The 21,283-nt window shown below is 30.0% G+C and overlaps 1 protein-coding gene and 1 long non-coding RNA gene across 2 annotated transcripts in view; one reads left to right on the top strand and one right to left on the bottom strand.

The window, feature by feature from the left end:
- The window catches only part of LOC126757896 (uncharacterized), a 284,736-nt gene that overhangs the window by 200,393 nt on the left and 63,060 nt on the right, over positions 1-21,283 (top strand). Inside the window, 2 exon segments of the mRNA XM_050471796.1 lie at positions 3,553-3,662; positions 8,049-8,214. Of these exon segments, the coding sequence (XP_050327753.1) occupies positions 3,553-3,662; positions 8,049-8,214 (276 nt within the window).
- Positions 1-21,283, bottom strand: part of LOC126757899 (uncharacterized) — a 117,868-nt gene that overhangs the window by 48,358 nt on the left and 48,227 nt on the right. The window lies entirely within an intron of this gene.

Below are 21,283 nucleotides of genomic sequence, written 5' to 3'. Positions count from 1 at the left end.
TTCAAAATATTTTTTATAATTTCATTCCAAAATAATTTTTCAAATATATTAAATGCCATGTTCGTCCAAATTAAATATCTCGATCTCAATCGAACTGCTACATATTTTTTTTATTTTTTATATAAAAAAAGAGTAATTTTTCTAAGTACATCTTCCTTTTAGTTTATTTATTAAAGAAATATTTTTTTTATTTCATACCAAATAAATTAAATATGTTTTCTTAACATAAAAAAAATAAAAATAAAAATAATAGAAAACGATATTCAAATTGTATTTTTTCATTAAATTCCTAACATGAACGAACAATTTTTTTTTAATTTTTTCCAATTTTTTAATCTTGAAAAACAGTTTAATCCCAAAAGTTTCCAGTAGCCTTGAGGCAACTAAACCCGTTATAAATTGAGCGAGTAATTAAAATTTTAATTTATTTTCCTCAAATAGGCATTGCACCTCGAGGACTTCATAATCCTTATAATTTATGCATATTTATTTGCTTTCTTAAGCTCAAATAATGCGCACTATTCCTTCTTTTTTAAAAATCCCTGGCGCCTTTCGTGCTTTGTACTGCTATCAGCTGCGCAGTTTATCTAGCTATAACTCATATCGGTTGCTTTCTTTTGCTTCCATTTTTAATTCCTGAAATAAATTATTTCAGTTTTATTCTTGTTGTCGCTTCCTCCGCCTTCTTCTTTCTTTAGCCGCTAACTAAGTAATTGATTAATTAAGGTCAAAGTAGCAGTAAGTGCATTAGCGTCACTCAACTACAGCTTCAACAGAATTTTTGAATTGTTAATGCAGCGTAAACCAGTTAGTTAAAAAGGCCGACCGAAATTTTCGCACTGCAGTGAACAAAACGTGCAAAAAAATAAATTAAAATAAAAAAAGTCGTGTGGACGTGAAAATATAATTTGAAGCGAACCGTAGAACAAAATGAATTAGAAAAATTTAACTTAAATTGTAAATGTGTACTCTTTTGTTATTATGCAAAGTTATTACGCAAAAAAAAAGAACTAAAAAACGGTTTGCGGCGCCAAAAGGTATGCTATGCTAAGTTGCATAACTTCGTTTGAGTTACCACACTTCATGCTAATGAATATACAAATTTTACAATTTCTTCTTAAAAAAATTATAATTCTGTCCAAAAACAATTAAAAAAAAGTCAAAATATGACTTCTTAGCAGTTCAAAAATGCTCTTCCCCCATAACTTGCCTCGAAATCAATTATACTTAATTAATATCTTAACCAAATGCTTTCCCAAATTTCGCACAAAACAATCGCAACAACTTTTCGCAAAGTTTTTTTTTCCTGCAAAAGTTCTATTTTGATTTCCCAATTGATTCGAATGATAAACCAAAAGTTGCTCATACGCACTGTAGCACACAAAATATATGACTTGTATTCAATGTAGAACATTTATTCCGCAATAATTACGTTATGCTATTGTTTTGCTATATATTTGTACATTTTCGCTTGAGTTTCCGAAAAGAAACAACAAAAACAGTTTTAACAGATTTCAGTTAAAATAAGAAAACAACTTGCTAGCGTGTTTTATGGCAACAAGCACAAAAACTGTTTAAAAGTTCACGTACGTCGACAGAGTGGCAATTAATGGTATTTTCTTGAGAATAATAATGCCTAGAGAGCTTAGAAATTGAAATAAATTTTATCTGGGTTATAATACCCTGTTCAGGCTAACACTAACATAAACACTGACCGTCACGTTATATGGAAAACTTTCTTATTTGTAAAGATATCTTCACAAAAATTTGGCATCAGTTAACAACCAAGGTATCGCTATAATTTTGGAACAAATTTTTCTGATCGGACAACTATAACATGTAGCTGCCATACAAACTGGCCGATAAAATTTAAGTCTTTGTGTGGAAAACTTCTTTATTTGACGAAGTATCAACACAAAATTGCAGACAGATAATTACCTAGGGCATCATTACAATCTCCGAAGAAATTGTTCTGATCGGACAAATATAGCATATAGTTGCCATGCAAACTGGCCGATGAAACTCTAGTCCTTGTATGGAAAACTTCTTTATTTTACAAGATATCAAAAAGAAGTTGGGGATAGATTATTACCTAAAGCATCATTACAATCTCCGAAGAAATTGTTCTGATCGGACGACTATAGCATATAGCTGTCATATAAACTGATCGATTAAAATCAAGTCCTTGTGCGGAAAACTCTCCACTACTCTCAAAAAAATATTATAATTAACAATTTTCACTAAAATAAAAATGGGAGAAATAGCAACACCAGAAAAGATAGCAATAAAATAAAAAAGATCGTAATTTATGTTTGCACTTACACAAGCCATTTGGCAAGCAATTCATCAAAAATCACGTACGCACCCATGCAGTACGCCAAAGCAGGCAGCGGCATACGAAAATATTATTGAAAAGCAAATAAAAGTAAGAATAAAATAATAATAAGCCAAGGAGCGCATGTAAAGCATACAAAATTTCTACACATGTGAGTATGCCACATACACTTAAGTTTGCGCTATTTGAGCTCAAACTCACTGAGTAATTGTTTATGACAGCCCAAAGCAAACAAGAAAAGCAACACAAAAAACTTAAGCGAAATAAATTTTCCAAAAAAAAAGACGCCCTCGAACACAATAATACACTCACTACTTTGCACTAAACTCTCACTCGTGCACCACTGCGTATGAGTAATGTGAAAAAGATGTACCTTTATTGTATGCGCACATGCATACTTATTGCTATTATTATGCTTATGATTATCCTTGGAGATTATTAATATTATCTTATGAGCTTTATATGGACTTTGAAATTGCTTTTGAGCTGGCGCAAAGCGGAAGAAACCAAAATTCGGAGAGTGTTCAGCAATTAAATAGGGGAAAATAGTATGGAATTCTATAAATATATATTTATCTTATTTACTGCTGTCAATATATATGTGTTGGCTCGCAGCTAGCCACTGCACATGTCCTGCCATCGCAACTCTCTCTCACCACCACACCACTCCTTTCACGAAAGCACTCACTTTCTGCACACATTTTAAGCGGTTTATTATTGCTGCTTGGTTTGTTGTTGCCTTTGGAGATTTATGCTTTATTGATATTTATTAAATGTGCAAATATGCGAGTGCAGTAGTGTGTGTGTGTATATGGCATTTGGCTAACATTGTCTGGCATTACAGCTATTTCGCCTTTGTCGCACACAAATACTCGCATATATTCCACAGCGTTGAGCTGACAAAGGAAATGTGCCAAGGATATGGCAAAATAATTGCATAGAGTATTCATCATATCCTTTGTGCGCTTATACGCATACCTACAGTCACATGTATATGTATGTATGTATATGTCAGTGTAGCGACGCCAGGACTACAGCCTTAAAGAACTACAGTATTTGTGGGATGAGTGCAGTTAAAAAAATTATGAGTAAATATGTTTAATAACTAGTGGGTGGTGCAGAAATAAAAAAAAAAAATAATAATAATAATTAAAGATATTAAATAAACTTAAAAATACTTAAAAACTAATAATTTTTCAATTATTATTTCCTTTCAGAACCCTCGCCATTGTACGACAACAATCACTATCACGAGGAATGCCTGCGCTGCAATTCGTGTGGTCTAAATTTGACAGGACCAAATCAGAAGCGCGCTAGACGGTTCAAGGCGAGTGCTTAAAATAATTTAAAAAAAAATATATAATAACAAGTTAAATATGAAACAAACAAAAATATTTAGTACTAAAAATTTAGTACATGCTAAAAATTTAGTACTAAAAATGAAGTACTAAAAAGTTTAGAGCAGAAGAAAAAATCAGTTTTCAAATTAAGAACCAGATTACACTCTGCATAAATACATATCGCAGCTTAATACCACATTATGAGCCAAACAACAAACAAGTAGTACTAAAATCTAGTACTAAAACATTTTAATAGAAAATAACGTTATTTATTTTTTTATTTTGAACGAAACAAGAATTTCAAGCTTAAAATGAAGTACTAAATTTTTAGTACTAAAATCTTTTGTACTAAAGATTTAGTACTAAATTTTATACTAAAAATTAATACTCCTAAAGAGTGAAATGAAAACATTTGTGAACAGTAAAAATTCTCTTAAAAATTTTTAGTACTTAGTGTAAGATATTTTTAGTACACCCAATAATTTGAAATGAAAGCGTGATTTAGAAAATAAACCTAAATTTAGTTTCTTGGTACTAAATTTCGTAAATTTCTTAAAATTGTAAATGCATACATATGTATGTTCTTCGCTTTATACTATAATACACATTTTTAGTACTAAAATTTATGAGAAAATATTATTCATTTAGATAAATAATTAGATTGTAATACACAATTTTAGTAGTAAATATTTTTAAAATCTTCTTCTTAGTACTAGATGAAAGTACGAAAAAATGAGTACTAAAAATTGTAGTTCTGAAAATTTTAGTACAAAAATTTAGCACTATTTTAGTACAACATTTTTAGAACCACATTTTTACACAAACACGTAGTGTTACTTGAATAAATATTCTCTAATTTTTAGTTTGAACTCGTGTACTAAAAATTTTAGTACAAAAAATTTAGCAGTGAACTTATTTTATTGTTTAACTTCTAATGACCATTAGTTTTCTGACTTAAACTTGAACATTTTCTAAAAATCTTCTTTTCATCTAGTACTAAAAACTTAAGAACGAAAATATTACAAAAAATTTTGTACTACAAATTTTAGTACAACATTTTTACACAAACATTTAGTACCAAATTAAATAAATATTCAGTAATTAAGGGTTTGAATTCGTGTACTAAAAATTTTAGTACAAAAAAATTGTACAATTTTTTATCAAATTGTATAACTTCCAATAATCATCAGGTTTCGAACATAAAATATAAATACTATTCTATAAATCTTAATTATACATAGTGCTAAAACAAATTTAGTACTAAGAATTTTAGTGAGAAAAATTTAGTACAAAATTTTTACACATTCACGTCGTGCTAAATTTAATAAATATTCAGTAATTATAGGTTACAACTCGTGTACTAAAAATTTTAGTACCAAAAATTCAGAACTAATGCTTTGTGTCATTACTTAACTTTTAATGTTCAATAGTTTTGGGACTTAAAACTCATTCTAACTTAGTTGTTAGTAAGATCAGGGTAGTCGCACGTACATTTATACATACGAACGCTTCTTCCGAAAAGTATGAAATATGCATAGAATTCAACCAACCCCCGATTGGCCACAAATCACTTAATACCAAGTTATGCAAAGTTTCCGCAATCGTCACTCGCACAAATCGGCACTGGCAGCTGCGCACACAGCTCAAACCACAATAGAACTTGTTACCAAACTATTTACATCCGCAACGGGGCGCGGCATGCGGGCGCACCGAGTTTAGCAAGAATCGCATGTGTGTTCCTTCAACACGCGCTTATTCACATATTTACGCCAAAAACACTCGAAAAGTACTCGTTTCGCTATTTTCTAAGCTAAGTAAGCGCTCAACGGGCACGTGCAGTTCGATTTTAGTGAGTTTAGTGAGCAGTGCGCGAATGAGCAGCGGGGGAATTGCGAGCATGCATGGAAGAAATCTCAACATTTTCCAAATAAATGCTTATATAACTGTAGCTACACATGTGTGTGGATGTGTGGTAGGAGTGTGCGACTACAGAAATATGCGAGAGAAGGCGAGGGCGAGAATTTCGGCTGGTTTGCGCTGCCACACTTGAATAAATAAATGGCAAAGCCGCATAAAAGTTTTCACCGAGAGCGTACACGACTGGCACACGTTGACACAAGGTGGTGGCAAAAGTTTAAAACAATTTTTGGATTATGTTTTGTAGTTTCCTCTCACTTTTGTTTTCGGGTTTTCTTGTGCTTACGAGCGCACTCACGTACGCGAAGAGTCAGCCGCAAACGACAAATTCATCATTCACTGGCGGCGTAGAAGTGCTGCTGCTTTTTATTACTTTGGATATAAAAACACACGGAGAGGTTACTTAAGTGAATTGGTTTTATAAATATTTAAACAATTCTTTCAAGTACTACATTTCTACAGTAGTGGATAAAATGGCTTGAGAATATATGTATGTCCGAAGAACGAAATTATGTTTGACGTGAAGATTTTTGCATAAAAACTTAAAATAAACTTTTTTTAAATAGTACTAAAAGTGTACTAAAAATTAGTACAAAAATAGTGTACTAAAAAATTAGTACTAAAATTATTTTATTTAAAAATTTCAGGGAAGTAAAATACATACGAAATTGAGTATTATTACGGTAAAGTTTTTTCTTATAATTAATAAAAAATTGTACTAAAAGAGCTTTTCAAATTGTCAATCAAACTAATATAATATAATAAAGTTATATTAGTAATCGCTTAGTTTTCATATCAATTTTTCAATCAAAAAACGTAAGAAGCAAATTTCTAAAAGCAGTACTAAAAGTGAACTAAAAATTTGTACTAATTTATTTTATTTTAAAATTTAATGACAGTATAAATCCATCTTAAATTCAATAATATTAAGTTCAAATCTTGTTTTTGTATTAAAGAAAGCTTGTACTAAAAGTGTACTAAAAAATTTCAAAATTTCTAAATCAAATGATTACATAAAAAAGTTATTTTAGTACTCAAGTATTTTCTATTCAAATAAATAATTTAAAAAAGTAGTACTAAAAGTGTACTAAATTTTATTTTATTTTAAGATTTTTTGACAGTATGTATTATACAAATGTAAACTATTACGTTAAAATTTAGTTTAGAACTAAGAAAAATTGTACTAAAAATGTACCAATATTTTTTCCAAATTGTCAATCAAACTCTTACATATAAAAGTTATATTAATAGCCACTTCTTTCATTCCGAGCAAATAATTATAACAATTAACTTTTAGTACTACCAAAATATTTAGTAGTAAAAAATTATTTTTGTACTAAAACATAAAAAAATTAGTACTTAACTATTACTCATACATTATTACAAAACGTCATAATTTTCCCACTTAAAAAAATGATTGGCATTAATAAATGATAGTACTAAATGCATATTTTAGTACTAAAACATACATAGAAATGTTTGCCTAAAGAAATATTTTAGAACTAAAACTTGGACATTTTTGTTTAAATGTCTAGCACCAGAACTATAATATTATTATTATATATTAAAATAATACGTGAAAATATGGTGTTATTAATTATAAAAAATTAGTACTAAAAATACTACTAAAATTTATCAAAACAATTTTGGTACCAAAAAACTTTTTAATTTTAACTAAAATGGACCATAAAATCACTATATTATCGAAAAATAACAAGTTATTGAAAAAATTTAGTACTAAAAAGAGTACTAAAATTTAGTACATATTTTCTCTTTAATAATTAGTTATATTATTGTAGATAAAACTTTATGGCATAAAATAGTACTAAATTAGCGAAAGCATAAAAAGTTATTGAAAAAAATTTAGAGTACTAAAATTTAGTACATATTTGTTCTCAATAATTAAACCATAATTGTACATAAAACTTTAGTAGCATAAAGTAGTACTAAATTATCGAAAAAATTATTAATTATAATTATAATAATAAACAATTAATTATTGAAAAAATTTAGTACTAAAAACAGTCCTAAATTTGGTACATGTTTTTTTTTTTTTTTTGAATAATTAAACAAATTATTGTACATAAAACTTTATTAGCAGAAAGTAGTACTAAATTATCGGAAGAGCGGCACTGTATTGAAATAAATTTAGTACTAAAAAGAGTACTCAAATTTAGTATATATTTTTTCTCTAAAAAATTAAACAAATTGATAGAAATGAAATTATATTCAGCATACTAAATTATCGAAAAAAATGTGTAATAATTTAACAAGTTATTGTGAATAGACATGAATTTGCAACTGAAAGCATTTTCATACTATTCTGCAACACATTTCTTCGGAAAAGTCAAAGAAATTACACTTACGTAAATATATTGCAAAGCAATACAAGTCAACCAGAATTCCCACATCCACATTTTTGCTTAGATTAAATTCTCGCCCTTCTTCGCCCACAGAACCACATTCTCTGCGACCTGCACTTCGCAGACGTTGCCCTAATGGAGTGCTCCGATTTTATGCAACAGCTGAGAAGCTTCAAGCCACAATCACTCGGTTGCGCCGTTGCGAGACGAAAAAGTTCAACAACGTTAATTTTCCCGTTGCCGCCGCAGGCATGTTCAGGTATGTACACGAACGAGCACATTTATATAAATTTATTTATATGTACATACATTTATGCATATATAGCGATAGGAGTACGCGTTTCAAAGCGTAAGTTACGCGCTAACTTTGCTTGAATTTTTTAAATTAAAATCTTAGACTTGGATATTTAACCCAACCCTTTCTGAGGGAAAGAATTCGCAGCGGCGTGTTAGTCGCAAAAGAAAAGCTCGCGAAAAAAGAATTATGAAAGAAATGTTTGAAAAATGCGCCAGACATCTGGTGGTGAGTGCTAAAATTAAATATAAAAAATGTTGACTCAAAGCATGGGGAGGGAGGCGCGACCGCAGCACAAAGCGAATATTGCTGTACGCGGCTAAGAATTCCCGTTATGCGCGGAATTTAATGTAATATAGTTGGAAACGTTTTTCGTTAAAGAATTGCTTCCTCTATTCAACAGTTAAAACATTACAAAGGAGACGCTTCAGTGCATAAATTTAAATATATAGAATAAATAAAGGCTACAGTTTCGGCTCAAGAGCGTAAAAAGTGTTTGAAAATAGAATTTTAAATGCTTAAGAAATAAACTTTAGTACTAAACTTTAAATTGTGCTTGAACGTACTGTTCAGTAAAAATTATATGTACAAGTATGTATATCCATTACTTGAATAGAAAATTTTTAGCAGGTAAAATTTAGTACTAAAAGCGGTTCTAAAAAGCAAATAGATATTATGCAAAATACAAAGTATATACAAGCGTATAAATTTTTAGTACTAAAACCTATGTACTGAAACTTAAGTACTAAAAATTTTGGTACTAAATTTTGAACTAAAAATTCTAAGTGATAAACTGAGGTTCAAGGGAAAATATGTGCAAAGTACAAGCAATTAAATAAATTTTTAGTACAAAAAACTGTGTACTAAAAATTAAAAAATTTAGTACTAAAATGTGCACAAAAAATTCTAAATGGCAAAATGAGGTTCAAGGGAAAATGTGTGCAAGGTACAAACAATTAAAGAAATTTTTAGTACAAAAAACTGTGCACTAAAATCCAAGTACTAAATATTATGGTACTAAAATTTGTACTAAAAATTCTAAGCACCAAGATAACATTCTTTGAGAAAATGTAAATAATTTTCGTTTTAAGTGTACTAAAAATTTTAATGTGAAATATTAGTACTAAATTTTTTTACGTGTCTGCCCAAAATTGTAAAATTATTTTCTATTCATGTCTAAGTATTTGGTTTTTAGATCTCAAATTCCAATGTTAGTCTCTACATTTCTTTTAACTACTTGATACCTAGTTCCCTTTCTTTACCCTCAAGCCCTCCCATCCTCAAGCAATGTTTAATGTTGTTCTTTTCTTAGCAGAAATTCCTGTTCAACTTTCGTACTATTTTGTACATTTCTTGTTTTTCTGCTTCGTCTGGCCACTTCATCACGCCCATTGGCCGGCATTAACTCGCTCTGATTCTCACCCTTTTTTAGATTTCTATGCGCCATGCGCTTTCCCGTGTTTTCTTCATACTTCTTGTGAACTCAAGCGGTCAGGCATGATTACCGCATCAACGACCGCCAATGGGTAATAGAAAAATAAGAACGTAAGGGTGAGGAAAATATCAAATAAGAAAAAAGTTTAAATTAAAAGGAAATTTGAAAAAAAGAATTGAAAAAAAAGAAAATAAAAAATATAGAACAAATTATGAACATAAAATAGGAAAACAAACTTAAGAACAAAATTAAATCAAACAGAAACTTAAAAAATAATTTTTTAAATGAAAAAAATTTCAAAATTAAACAAACAAAAACAGAAGAAATTATGAAATTAAAAGCAAAATTAAGAAAAATAAATAAAAAAAAAATAAATAAAAAAAATATAAAAACTTAATTTAACTTAGCAAAATATAATTTAAAATAAATTATAATTTCTAATCATAACCTTTAGGATTAATTCTAAAGCATTATATGAACTTTGTATATAAATTATAATCTAAACAAAAATAAAACAAAAATATTATAACAATATACCAACAAATGTATATAAAAAAAACAAATACAATAAAATAAATGTTTTAATTTATCTATTTTTTAAAATAAAAAAAATTAAAAAATTTAGGATGAAAATTTTAAAATAATAAAAAAATTAATTAAAACAAAATGTTAATAAAATAATAAAATAAAATTAAACAATAAAATTAATGATAACTCAAAACTTTATTTAATTTGTGGAAATGCTATTAAAACTTAAAAATAATATTTAAAAATTTAAAATTAAAGTTCTAAGATATTAAAAAGTATTAATTAAAAATTTCGAAAGCACAAATTTACAAAGTTGAAAATTATGAAAAAAAAAAGATAATACAAAAACTGTAATAACAAAAGTAAAAGTAAATTAAAACTGAAAAATAATATAAAAAATTTTATAAAAAACAAAAAAATTAAAAATATTAAATAAAAATAATTTAATATTTTAAAAATTCAAATCGAAGCCTTATAAATAGCAACAAAACTTGCAATAGTTAACAAAAAATGTAATTTTTTTTCAAAATCTTCAAATTAATTAAAAGCTATAAATCAAATAATATAAAAAACTTCGAAAAAGTGAAAAAAACATATTTCTCTAAGCTTCATAGCTTCATAGCTTCCAGAAATTTAATTTTAGCATGTACAACCCAACAATGTTTATAATGTTTATACAAACCTTCTCATATTCATAAACTCACGTACACCGTGACGTATGCGCAACATTTTGACGCATATGGCATTGAAATATCCCTAGCAAAGCATGTTTTGCAACAGAAATAGCACATAATGCCATTCACAACATGAATGTACCACATTTACGTGCTAACTGTAAGCAGCGCAATGCCAAGCCGCCATGACGTATGAGTAATATTTTATGCTAAATTGACGTCTATTGCCTTAAATCAACTGCAAGGCGGTCAGCATGTGAAGGCAAAAGGAATAACTAGTGATGACATTAATTATGAAAGCAGCTTAACAGCGCTGCTGCAGCGCATTGTCTACCTGCAGGCGCGCTTGCCAACCTACCCGTTTGCGTCAAAGCGAAAACAAAGCAAGGCAAATATGCAACACGTTAACGAATTAAAAATAACAGCGCATAACAAGTACACACACACATACATGTCGTACATTATGAAAGGTAAACACAATTAAAACGTGCAAAACAAAAGGGTAGAAATAGCAGCGTAAAAAGATAGCAGCTTAAATATCGGTTGCTCGAGTCGGTGTGTGGGCGTATAGCGCACATGTGTGCGAAAATAAATGGCAGACACTGTTGTAATATGCATTTTTTATATAACTGTTGTGCTCGGGCCATGTCTGGCGCACATTCATTCAGCAAAATAAGAAGAAGAAGAAAGAAAAACACGTTAACTACGCGACATTTGCAACATAATGAGCCCTAATGCATTCAACTGCAACAACAACACACAAATGTATACAAGTAAAAAAGCGTTATACTGCCGGCAGCCAACTGCACTTTTATTAATGTATGCTGTGTATGTGAAGTTATACGAAAGTGCGCTTATAATATTGCTGCTGCTAATGTGCCGTTAGTTGGCAGCGTAATTGTGCGCAAGCGAGCATGAAAAATGGTAAGAGAGTTGAAAAATGAAAGCACAGTTCACTGCAGACGGTGTGTGTAAAGCAGACCTAATTGTATAGCTTACTTACACATACAAACACTCTGTCATGTGCACATTATAAATATGTAAGCAGAAGTGAAGCAAAACAACTCAGTATAAAAATATGTATAACAAGTTAGTACTAAAAATTATAATAATTTTTAATTAAAAAAAAAAATTTTAGTACTCAGATTTTAGTACTAAAAATTGCTAAAATGAATAAGCTGGAAAATAAAATTACATACAAAGAGCTACGCCTGAGCTAAACTTCTCAAAAAAATTTAGTACTATTTTTAGTACTCAGATTTTAGTTCCAAAAATGGTTCTAAATAAATTAAGCCTTACAGAGGCTAAAAAAAAAACATCTCCAAATAATTAGTACTACTTTTAGTATTATGAAGGTGCCAAAAAAAATTTAGTACTATTTTTAGTACTCAGATTCTAGTTTCAAAAAATGTTGGAAATAAATTTACCGTTATATCAGTATTCTCATTTTAGTACCAAAAGATTTTTGTACTAATATAAACATCTCACAAAAAATTAGGTACTACTTTAGTACTCATATTACATTGCCAAAAAGTGCAAATATGCATGAAATGTAAGATAAAAAGTTCTAATATGAATAAATTTAACATTATACCAAAATATACAGAAATCCAAATAAACATAACATACCCAAAGCTTTTAGTACTATTTTTAGTACTCAGATTCCAGTTCCAAAAAATATTATAGATTAAATCAACATATCAATATTTTCATTTTAGTACAAAAGAAGAAAAGTACTAAATAATATTTCTACTAATATAAACGTCTCCAAAAAAATTTTAGTACTATTTTAGTACTCATATTCTATTGCTTAAAAGTGCTAATATGCATTAAGTGAAATATATAGTTACATATGCAGAACTGCGGCTGAAATAAACATCTCAAAAAAAAATTTAGTACTATTTTAGTACTCAACTTTTAGTACTAAAATGCGCTGATATGAATATATTCAACAATAAATATATCAAAATATACAGAAAATCTACTAAAGAAAACATACCCAAATATTTTAGTACCTACTCTCTTTAGTACTCATTAGAGATATTATTTCACTAAACAACACCTTAGAATCTAACGAGATTTAAAAGAGAGATTATGCAAGTAAACTTTTTATACAAAATGTGAAACTTTTTGGTACTAAAAATATATTTTAAACAGAAAATACCACCAAAAAGTTCTGGAAATATTTTTCCTGCATAAAATAACATTCAATTGGCATCAGAGTGTATTTTTAAACACACCTTTAAAGCATTCTTTGCGGCGCAACCCACGAAAACCGAGCCATTCGCAAGTCCGAGTAATATTATATGCCTGTATGCATAAGAGCTCTTCTCTTTATTTGCCTACCCTCATTTTTATCACACGTTCGTGGCTGCATGGCTGTAAAGTGTGTGCTGGGAATGGCTAGCCATTTATTATAACTTTGTATGTAGGTCGGTGCTGCCGCCAAGTGGACCAGGCAAACACAATGTGCAAGCAACTCGCTTTTTTATTGTAATTGTAGTTGGGTTGGCAACACTGCAGTCAATTGCATCATCAGCAAAGCAACAATGGCGGACTGACTTGCAGTGGCAAATAAAAAATTAGCACTTAATCTAGATAAATATGTGAATACTGCAATGCAGAAAGTAAATAGTTAGAAGGGAGGAAAGCAAGTGAAACAAGTTGACATTAGATAAAAAGAAGGGCACTAAAAGGAATGTGACGAATAGCAAAGGTATGAATTTGTTAACGAGTTCAGGCATAACATTAATTAAGGAAAAAAATTTTCGGTACTAAATATTTTAGTACTAAAAATATCGCAAATTTTGCTCAGCTATTAATTTTGGATATTTATACTCAAGCTTAAAGTAGTATCCGCTTGAAATGCAAGGTTCACAGGCTAAGATCTAATAGCTCTAAGATGTTCATAGATTTTTGAAAAGTTTAAAATCTTGAGTACTAAAAATTCGTACTAAAATCTTTAGTACTAGGAATCAATACTAAAACTTTAAAACTTTTGCACTAAAGATTAGTACAGAAATATTCTCTAATAAAATATTGTACTAAAATATTCTGTATTTAAAGGCAGTACTAAAACTTTGTGCACTAAAAATAAACACTTTAATATTTGGTGCCAAAAATTCGTACTACAATCTTATGTAATATACTTTTCACTAGAAATTAGTACTAAACTATTTTCTATTAAAATATAGCATTAAAAAGTTTTCTATAAGAAGTCAGTACTAAAAATGTGTATAATAAATAATATACATATATATAAATTAGAAGTCCGTACTGAATCTTTCCGTACTAAAAATAAGTACTTCAATATTTCGTAGGCAAAATACATACATACATATGTACCTATGTACTACAATCTTGTGAACTAAGAATAAGTATTCTGTTCTAAAAATTTTACCAAATTATTTTAGAACAGATAGTGCTGAAAATTTTAGTACTAAAATGTTATTTAAAACTCTTTTGTGCTAAACTATTCTTTACTAAAAGCCAGTACCAAAGCTTTGTGTACTAAAAATAAGTACTTCAACGTGTTTTACTAAAAACTGAAATTAAAATATTGTTTTTTACCGAAATTTTTTTACCAAAAATTGCTGTTTTAAAACCTACAACTAAAACCTTTTAATATAAGAACTATAATGAAAACTTTACTACTAAAATTAATTTATTTTGTTCTAAAAATTAGTACTAAAATTTTTTGTTCTAAAAATTAGTACTAAATTTTTGACAGAAATTTGTACTAAGAATTGCTGTTTTAAAAATTAGTACTAAACCATTTTAAAAAACCGTACTGATAACTTTAGTACTAATTTGCATATATTTTGTACTACAAATTTGTACTAAAATCTTTTGTGAAGAAAATTTGTACCAAAACTGTTTTGTTCTATATATTAATACTAAATTTGTGAAAAAAAAATTGTTAGATACAAATTTTTTAGAACAATAATTTTAGTACTAATTTTTTTTCCTAAACCAAAGAATTTTAATTAGAATTGTTTTACAAACGGTACGAATTTGCACACTTATAATCAAAATTTAGAACTAAAAATTTTTGTTCTAAAATTTAGTACTACTTTTGTTTTTAGACAACAGTGCCAAAATTTTTTTTGTTCCATAAATTAGTAGTAAATTTTTGAAAAACAAAATTGTACATATAAATTTTTTAGAACAAAAATTTTAGTACTAAATTTTTTTTTCTTAAAACAAAATATTTTAGTACGAATTTGAACAATTTCAGGGGAAAAAACTTTGTAGAACAAAAATTTTAGTATTAAATTTTTTTTCATAAAACAAATTTTCGATTTTTTTACAAAAGGTTTTAGTACGAATTTGTACAATTTTAGGAACAAAATTTAGCACTAAAAATTTTTGTTCTAAAATTTAGTACGATTTTGGTTTTGATAAAACTGCGTTAGAACATAGCCTATAACACTGTTCACTGTTAGTTAATTTTAGACCAAAAATTTTTAGTACTAAATGCAAAAATTTTGCTTAAATGAGTACTAAAAAGCATTTGTACTAAAAATTTAGTACAAAATTTAAAATCCAGTTGATGTACAGAATGTTGAAAATTTTCAGTACAATATAGGAATACTAACAGGGTACTAAAAAAAATTTACTGCAAATTTAGTACAAAACTCAAAATCCAGTTGATATGCTAAAAGTTGAAAATTTTCAAAACAACAAAAATCCGGTATACATCACCAACAACCACCTTTGCTCTAAGACACCTTAAAGTTAAATGAATATAAATTTCCCGTTACATACACACCACGACGTACATTGTTACTTTAATTCCACATTCACCACCTGCATTTGCACAGCTGCTCGCACATAAATCGTAATTTCTGGTTTACTGTCCAACTCCACCTATGGTCCAGCACACCGCACCACTCCTTGTACCACCACAAAAATATAAAACAACAAACATGCACATAAGGACACTTGCAACATGTTGTTGCAATAATAAATAAATAAGTAACCAACATGAATTGTTGGCACAGGGGAGGAACGCGCAAGACAATAGTAGCAGACTCAAAATTAATATATGTGTGTGTGTTTGTGTAGTGGAGCAAGACACTACGCAGAGGTAAGCACACGCCCAGTAACCAACTAAGACTGCAACATAGCATATACAGCGGTGTGGCAACCCCATTGGGGCTGACAAATTAATTTGTAAGTTCGCGACAGGGCCATGCCGAGTCCGCGTGCTTGGAGTTGTGCGCTGTTTTGCCCGCGTGGACGCTGCAGGCATTACTTTACGTTCTTTGATTTCGCAGCTCGGTTGTTTCTTGTTCTTTGTTCTCTATGCTGCTGCTTTGCGTACATTTAGTGTGTGTGCGCGTGTTTGTTTATCGGACGAGTGATATTGCTAGTTTATGGGGCGTACGTGATGTGAGCCATAAGCATACACACAGGCGCGCTTTGCTTATGTGTGAAGGTGTATAGGTGTTATAAACACACACACGCATTCAGCGCGCTTTCTGTACACACGCTCCGAAGTACTCTGCAAGTTTGGCGCATGCAACAAAGTTAACGTGGTCTCAGCACAGCTTTCTATTGGCGTTTTCTTTTCAATTATTGTTGTTGTCACAGAAAACTGTTTCCGTATTTATTTTATATGATTGTTGCTCGTAAGTGACGCATTTATATTTATGCTTTTATATGCACAAATACTATATAATATTGGGTAGTCAAAAAAGTCTTTTCGCATTTCTAATGAAACTTAAACTTATTTTTTTATATTTATAACGAACTTTAATGAACAAATATTCTGGTCCAACACTTTTTGCCATTTTTTCACAAGAGGCATTATTCCATCAGTGTAAAACTTTTCTGATTTCTCGGCGAAAAACTGCGATAAATAATTTTCACGGCTTCTCTTGAAGCCAACTTTACTCCATTAAGGGAGTTCTGCATTGACCGAAACAAATGGTAGTCCGATGGTGCAAAGTCAGGGCTATATGGTGGATGTATCAAAACTTCCCAGCCAAGCTCTACCAATTTTTGCCGAGTCATCAAATTTGAGTGCGGTCTAGCGTTTTCCTGTTGATCAGTTCCAGCCGTTTTTTTTCGATTGCTTGCTCCAATCTCATCAGTTGTTGACAGTAAAATGTAGAATCAATCGTTCGACTAGGCTGGAGCAGCTCATAGTGGATGATTCCTTTCCAATCCCACCAAACACTCAGCATAACCTTTCGAGGCGTCAATCCTGGCTTTGCGACCATTTGTTGAGCTTCACCACGCTTGAACCATGATCTTTTTCGCACATTATTGTCGTATTTGATTCACTTTTCGTCTCCTGTTGCCATTCGCTTCAGAAATGCTTCGATTTCGTTTCGTTTCAGCAAAGAATCGCAGTTGTTAATTCGGTCCATTAATTTTTTCACAGACAATTCATGTGGTACCCAAACATCGAGCTTCTTTATGTAGCCAGCCTTTTTTAAATGGTTCAAAACCGTTTGACGATGAATGTTAAGTTCCTTAGCGATACTATGAGTGCTTATGTGACGGTCCTGGTCAATCTTTTCCATAATTTCGTCGGATTTTTCAACAATAAGTCGGCCAGAGCGAGGTGCATCTTTCACATCGAAATTTCGAAATTTCCAGAACGGAAGCGAGCGATGCATTGTTGTGCTACATGAACTGATACAACATCGTCTCCGTAAACTTCGTTACTCTTCATTTCATTGGTGGCTAGCGTGGCATTCTTCCCATTTTTATACAAAAATTTCAAAATATAGCGAATTTCTTCATTATTTTCACATATTTTTGAACAGCTGTAACTTTTTTTCAACTTCCTGGAATTTAATTTTTTTTTTTGGTTAAATGAACCTTAAAATCTCACCTCTCCAACACTAAATGGTATGACACAATGTGCTTAGTAACACTGGATATATGCGACTGCAACGACATCTATTATAGACAGAATACGAAAAGACTTTTTCGACTACCCAATATATGTAATTTTCCCACTAGGATCGATCTCTTAAGCTAACATAATCTAACATAACCTAACCCAAGAATACTTTTTCTTACTAAAAGCGTGTGTTTAAGTTCGAAAATAAATTCCTGTCAATTTATTAACACCAAAATGTCTCGTAATGCGTTAGTTTAAGGCAAAGTTGGTCGAGAGTGAATGCTAGAGATTTTTCCAGGTATTTGTTGCGCTCAGTTTATTTCCTCAATACTTCATCAATTTTCAAATTAAAAACACAAAGGCTTTGAAAACTAAAACTGCTGGGCGCTCGCTGATTATTTTTCCCTCATTTATTTCAATTTTAATTTCGTGAGAATTTCCAATACAAGAAATTACTAGCAAGAAACAAAATTGCTCAATTATGAGTTGGGAAAACCAATCCTTATACTCAATATACACTTCATGCAATCCAACCCAGCAGCGCGTAGCGCGAACTACGTGGGTGTGTCTGTGCGTCGAAGGTCACTGAAATGTCGCCACACAATCAGGCCTTTCGCCTTACGCCCGCCAGCCAACTAATGCCAATAATAGACAGTAATGGCCGCAGTGTATCAATAATCACAGCTCATTTTTCAATTACGCTGCCAGTTATGAGTGCAGCAGTGGCGGCAATCATTACGAAAAGTACGCAGCGCCTAGTTGTATGCAACAACAAACGAATAGTTGTATGCTTTTTTCTACGTTGCGTTGCTTGCTTACTTTCTGCCACACAATCAGACAGAGAGACAGACACTAAAGGCGCGCTCATAAAGCTTGGCGCCCACTGACTCCAGACAGTTGACTGTTGGTAGCGCGCTTTCAGGCGGTGACAGTTTTTTCGTTCGCCACCGCCGTCAACCCACATGGCCACAACAGCTTTAATTCAATCAAGACATTCCAGTGAACGCGCATACCAGACTTGGCATACGGCGCTGGCAAAGCAATGAAAACTATGCCGTTGGTAAGCGACGAGCATGCAGGAGGCCTCTGTTGAGGTGGAGGGGGAAACGGATGGGAGTGTGTGTCTGTGTATGCGTGTTTGACGGAAGCCATGTCACGCCATGTTACCAATACACGCGTCACTGTTCGAGTATGCCGGTATGCATGCAATAAACTCAATGACTGACAGCCTATATGACGGCCTGTCAAATTGCGGATCTAGCTATATGCATGTATGTGTGCGTGTTCATGCAAATGTCGACAACGTTAAGGTATTTTATGAAATTTCTCAGCTTTCGCCAACCAACTTACTACGCCCAAGCACAAACAACAAGAAACAGCGGCTGCCTGTTGCTTTCGATGGAAAAGATATCTGCCTTTAGGCGCTTAATGAGTTTTGCGTCCATGCCTGTGCGCATGTGTGTGTGTGCAGGCTGGCATTTTACAATTCGCATTGAAATGAGTGGCGCAACGAAGAAGCAGCAGCAGCAACAATGTCAGCAACCATATCAACTTACGTGGCACAGTCAAATGTAGTGCACCGGTATGTGTGTATACGGCTAGGCAGCCTGTGAGTATGCAATATGCATACCAAAACAGCCATCATAATACGTACGTGCTGATACGCACTTCGCCTGTGGCCTTAAGTTGTGCAAACGGCAAAAAGTAGACGTAAAAATAGCAAAGCTCATTTAAAGCGTTTCAACTGTAGTGGCATTTTAGGCGCCAATGTTGCTTATAGTGGCATTGCTGTGCCGCAAACACAAACACAAGCGCGCTAGTGAAGCGTAGTGGGCGATGGAAAGGCGGTCTGTGTCTCAATGAGCAGTCTGCAGGCGCATTACCTTCGAGTCGGTGAAGTACGCCTGTGTGCGTGAGTTGCTCATATGGAAAATAATTTTATGAAGTGGCAGTGAATTGCCGAGGAGGACCGGCAGATAGCTGGAAGTTGTGTGTTCATTTATATTTACAACAGCATATGCACTATTAACTTAATAAATTAACTTTTGTCCGAGATTTTCAAATAAATATTTGTGAACATTTTTCAAAATTTTTTTTTATAATCTTAAATTTTCAAAAAAAAAATACGTATGGAGGAAAATATTTTATAAATTTTAATAAATCTCAAATTTTAACAAAAAAACTTCTACAAAATTTATTACAACTTTTTTAAATTTTACATAAAAAAATATAATTAAAAAAACGTCCGAACTAAATTTTAAAATTGTTTTAAATTTTTTATATTTTTTTATTAAAAATATAATTTTTCAAAAAAAAATATTTCGAAAATTTATCAAAAAAAATATGTTTTTACGGTTAAAATATTTTTTTTCTATTTTATCAGTTTTTAAAAAAAGTTTAGTTAAATAAAATTTCATAAAGTAGAAATTGTCAAAAAAAAATTTAAGAAAAATGCCGAACTAAATAGCAAAATTGATTCGAATTTGTGATATTTTTTTTTTTAATATTATTATTCAAAAATATTTCTTTTGAAATTTTCCAAAATTATTATTTTTTTAAGTTAAAAGAAATTTTTAAGTTATCTAAAAAAAAATATCAAAGAAAAGCACAATAAAAAAAGTTTTTCATACACAGTAATCGTATTTTTTTTAATTTAATTTTTTTCATATTTTTTAATAACTTTTTTAAAAAATATTAATTTTACTTAAAAAAATATAATTAATAAACAAAAGTCGCACTAAATTTCAAAATTTTTTTAATTTTTTATATTTTCTTTTAATAAAAATATAATTTTTCAAAAAATTGTTTTTGGAAATTTTCCCAAACAAATTAAAAGAATTTGATTTTAATTTAAGTAAAATAAGAAATAAAAAAAAAAATAGTAACATAAAAAATGTCAAAGAAAAGAAAAATTTTTTTTGTTAGAAATGTCAAACAAAAAACGAATTAAAATTATTTTTTAATTTAAATTGAAAATTTGTTATATTTTTAAATAAAGTTTTTAATCTCCCCAAATATTTATTTATTTTATCACTTTTTAAAAAATATTTTTTAATTTAAATAAAATAAGAAATGTCAGAAAAAAATTTAGTTAAATAACATAAAAAAAAATTTCGAACTAAATTTCAAATTTGTTTTAAAAATTTTATAACTTTTAATAAAAATTTGGTTTTCCAAAAAAAAAAACTTTACATTTTTTTAATAAAAATTAAATAAAAAAAATTCAAAAATTAAATTTTTAAATTTTCCAAAGAACAAATTAGGTTTAAGGTTTAAAGACTTTTTGATTTCATTAAATTAAGAAATCTAAAAAAATTTAGCAAATCAAAAAATTACAAAAAAATCGAATTTTCAAATTTGTTTTAAATTTTTTATATTTTAAACAAAAAATAAATTTTCCATTTTTTTATTATAAAAATTTAATTTTCCAAATTGTTTTATAAATAATAATTGATTACAAAAAATTCTTAAAAAATTTTTTAGAAGTCCAAGTTTAGCTTTTTTTAACAAAGTGCAGTTACAAGAATGTGCATGTAT

The sequence above is a fragment of the Bactrocera neohumeralis genome, chromosome 5, assembly GCF_024586455.1.
Source record: "Bactrocera neohumeralis isolate Rockhampton chromosome 5, APGP_CSIRO_Bneo_wtdbg2-racon-allhic-juicebox.fasta_v2, whole genome shotgun sequence".
Lineage (NCBI taxonomy): Eukaryota > Metazoa > Arthropoda > Insecta > Diptera > Tephritidae > Bactrocera > Bactrocera neohumeralis.
The sequence above is the reverse complement of the archived record's forward strand: the minus strand, read 5'-3'. Positions and strand labels throughout refer to the sequence as shown.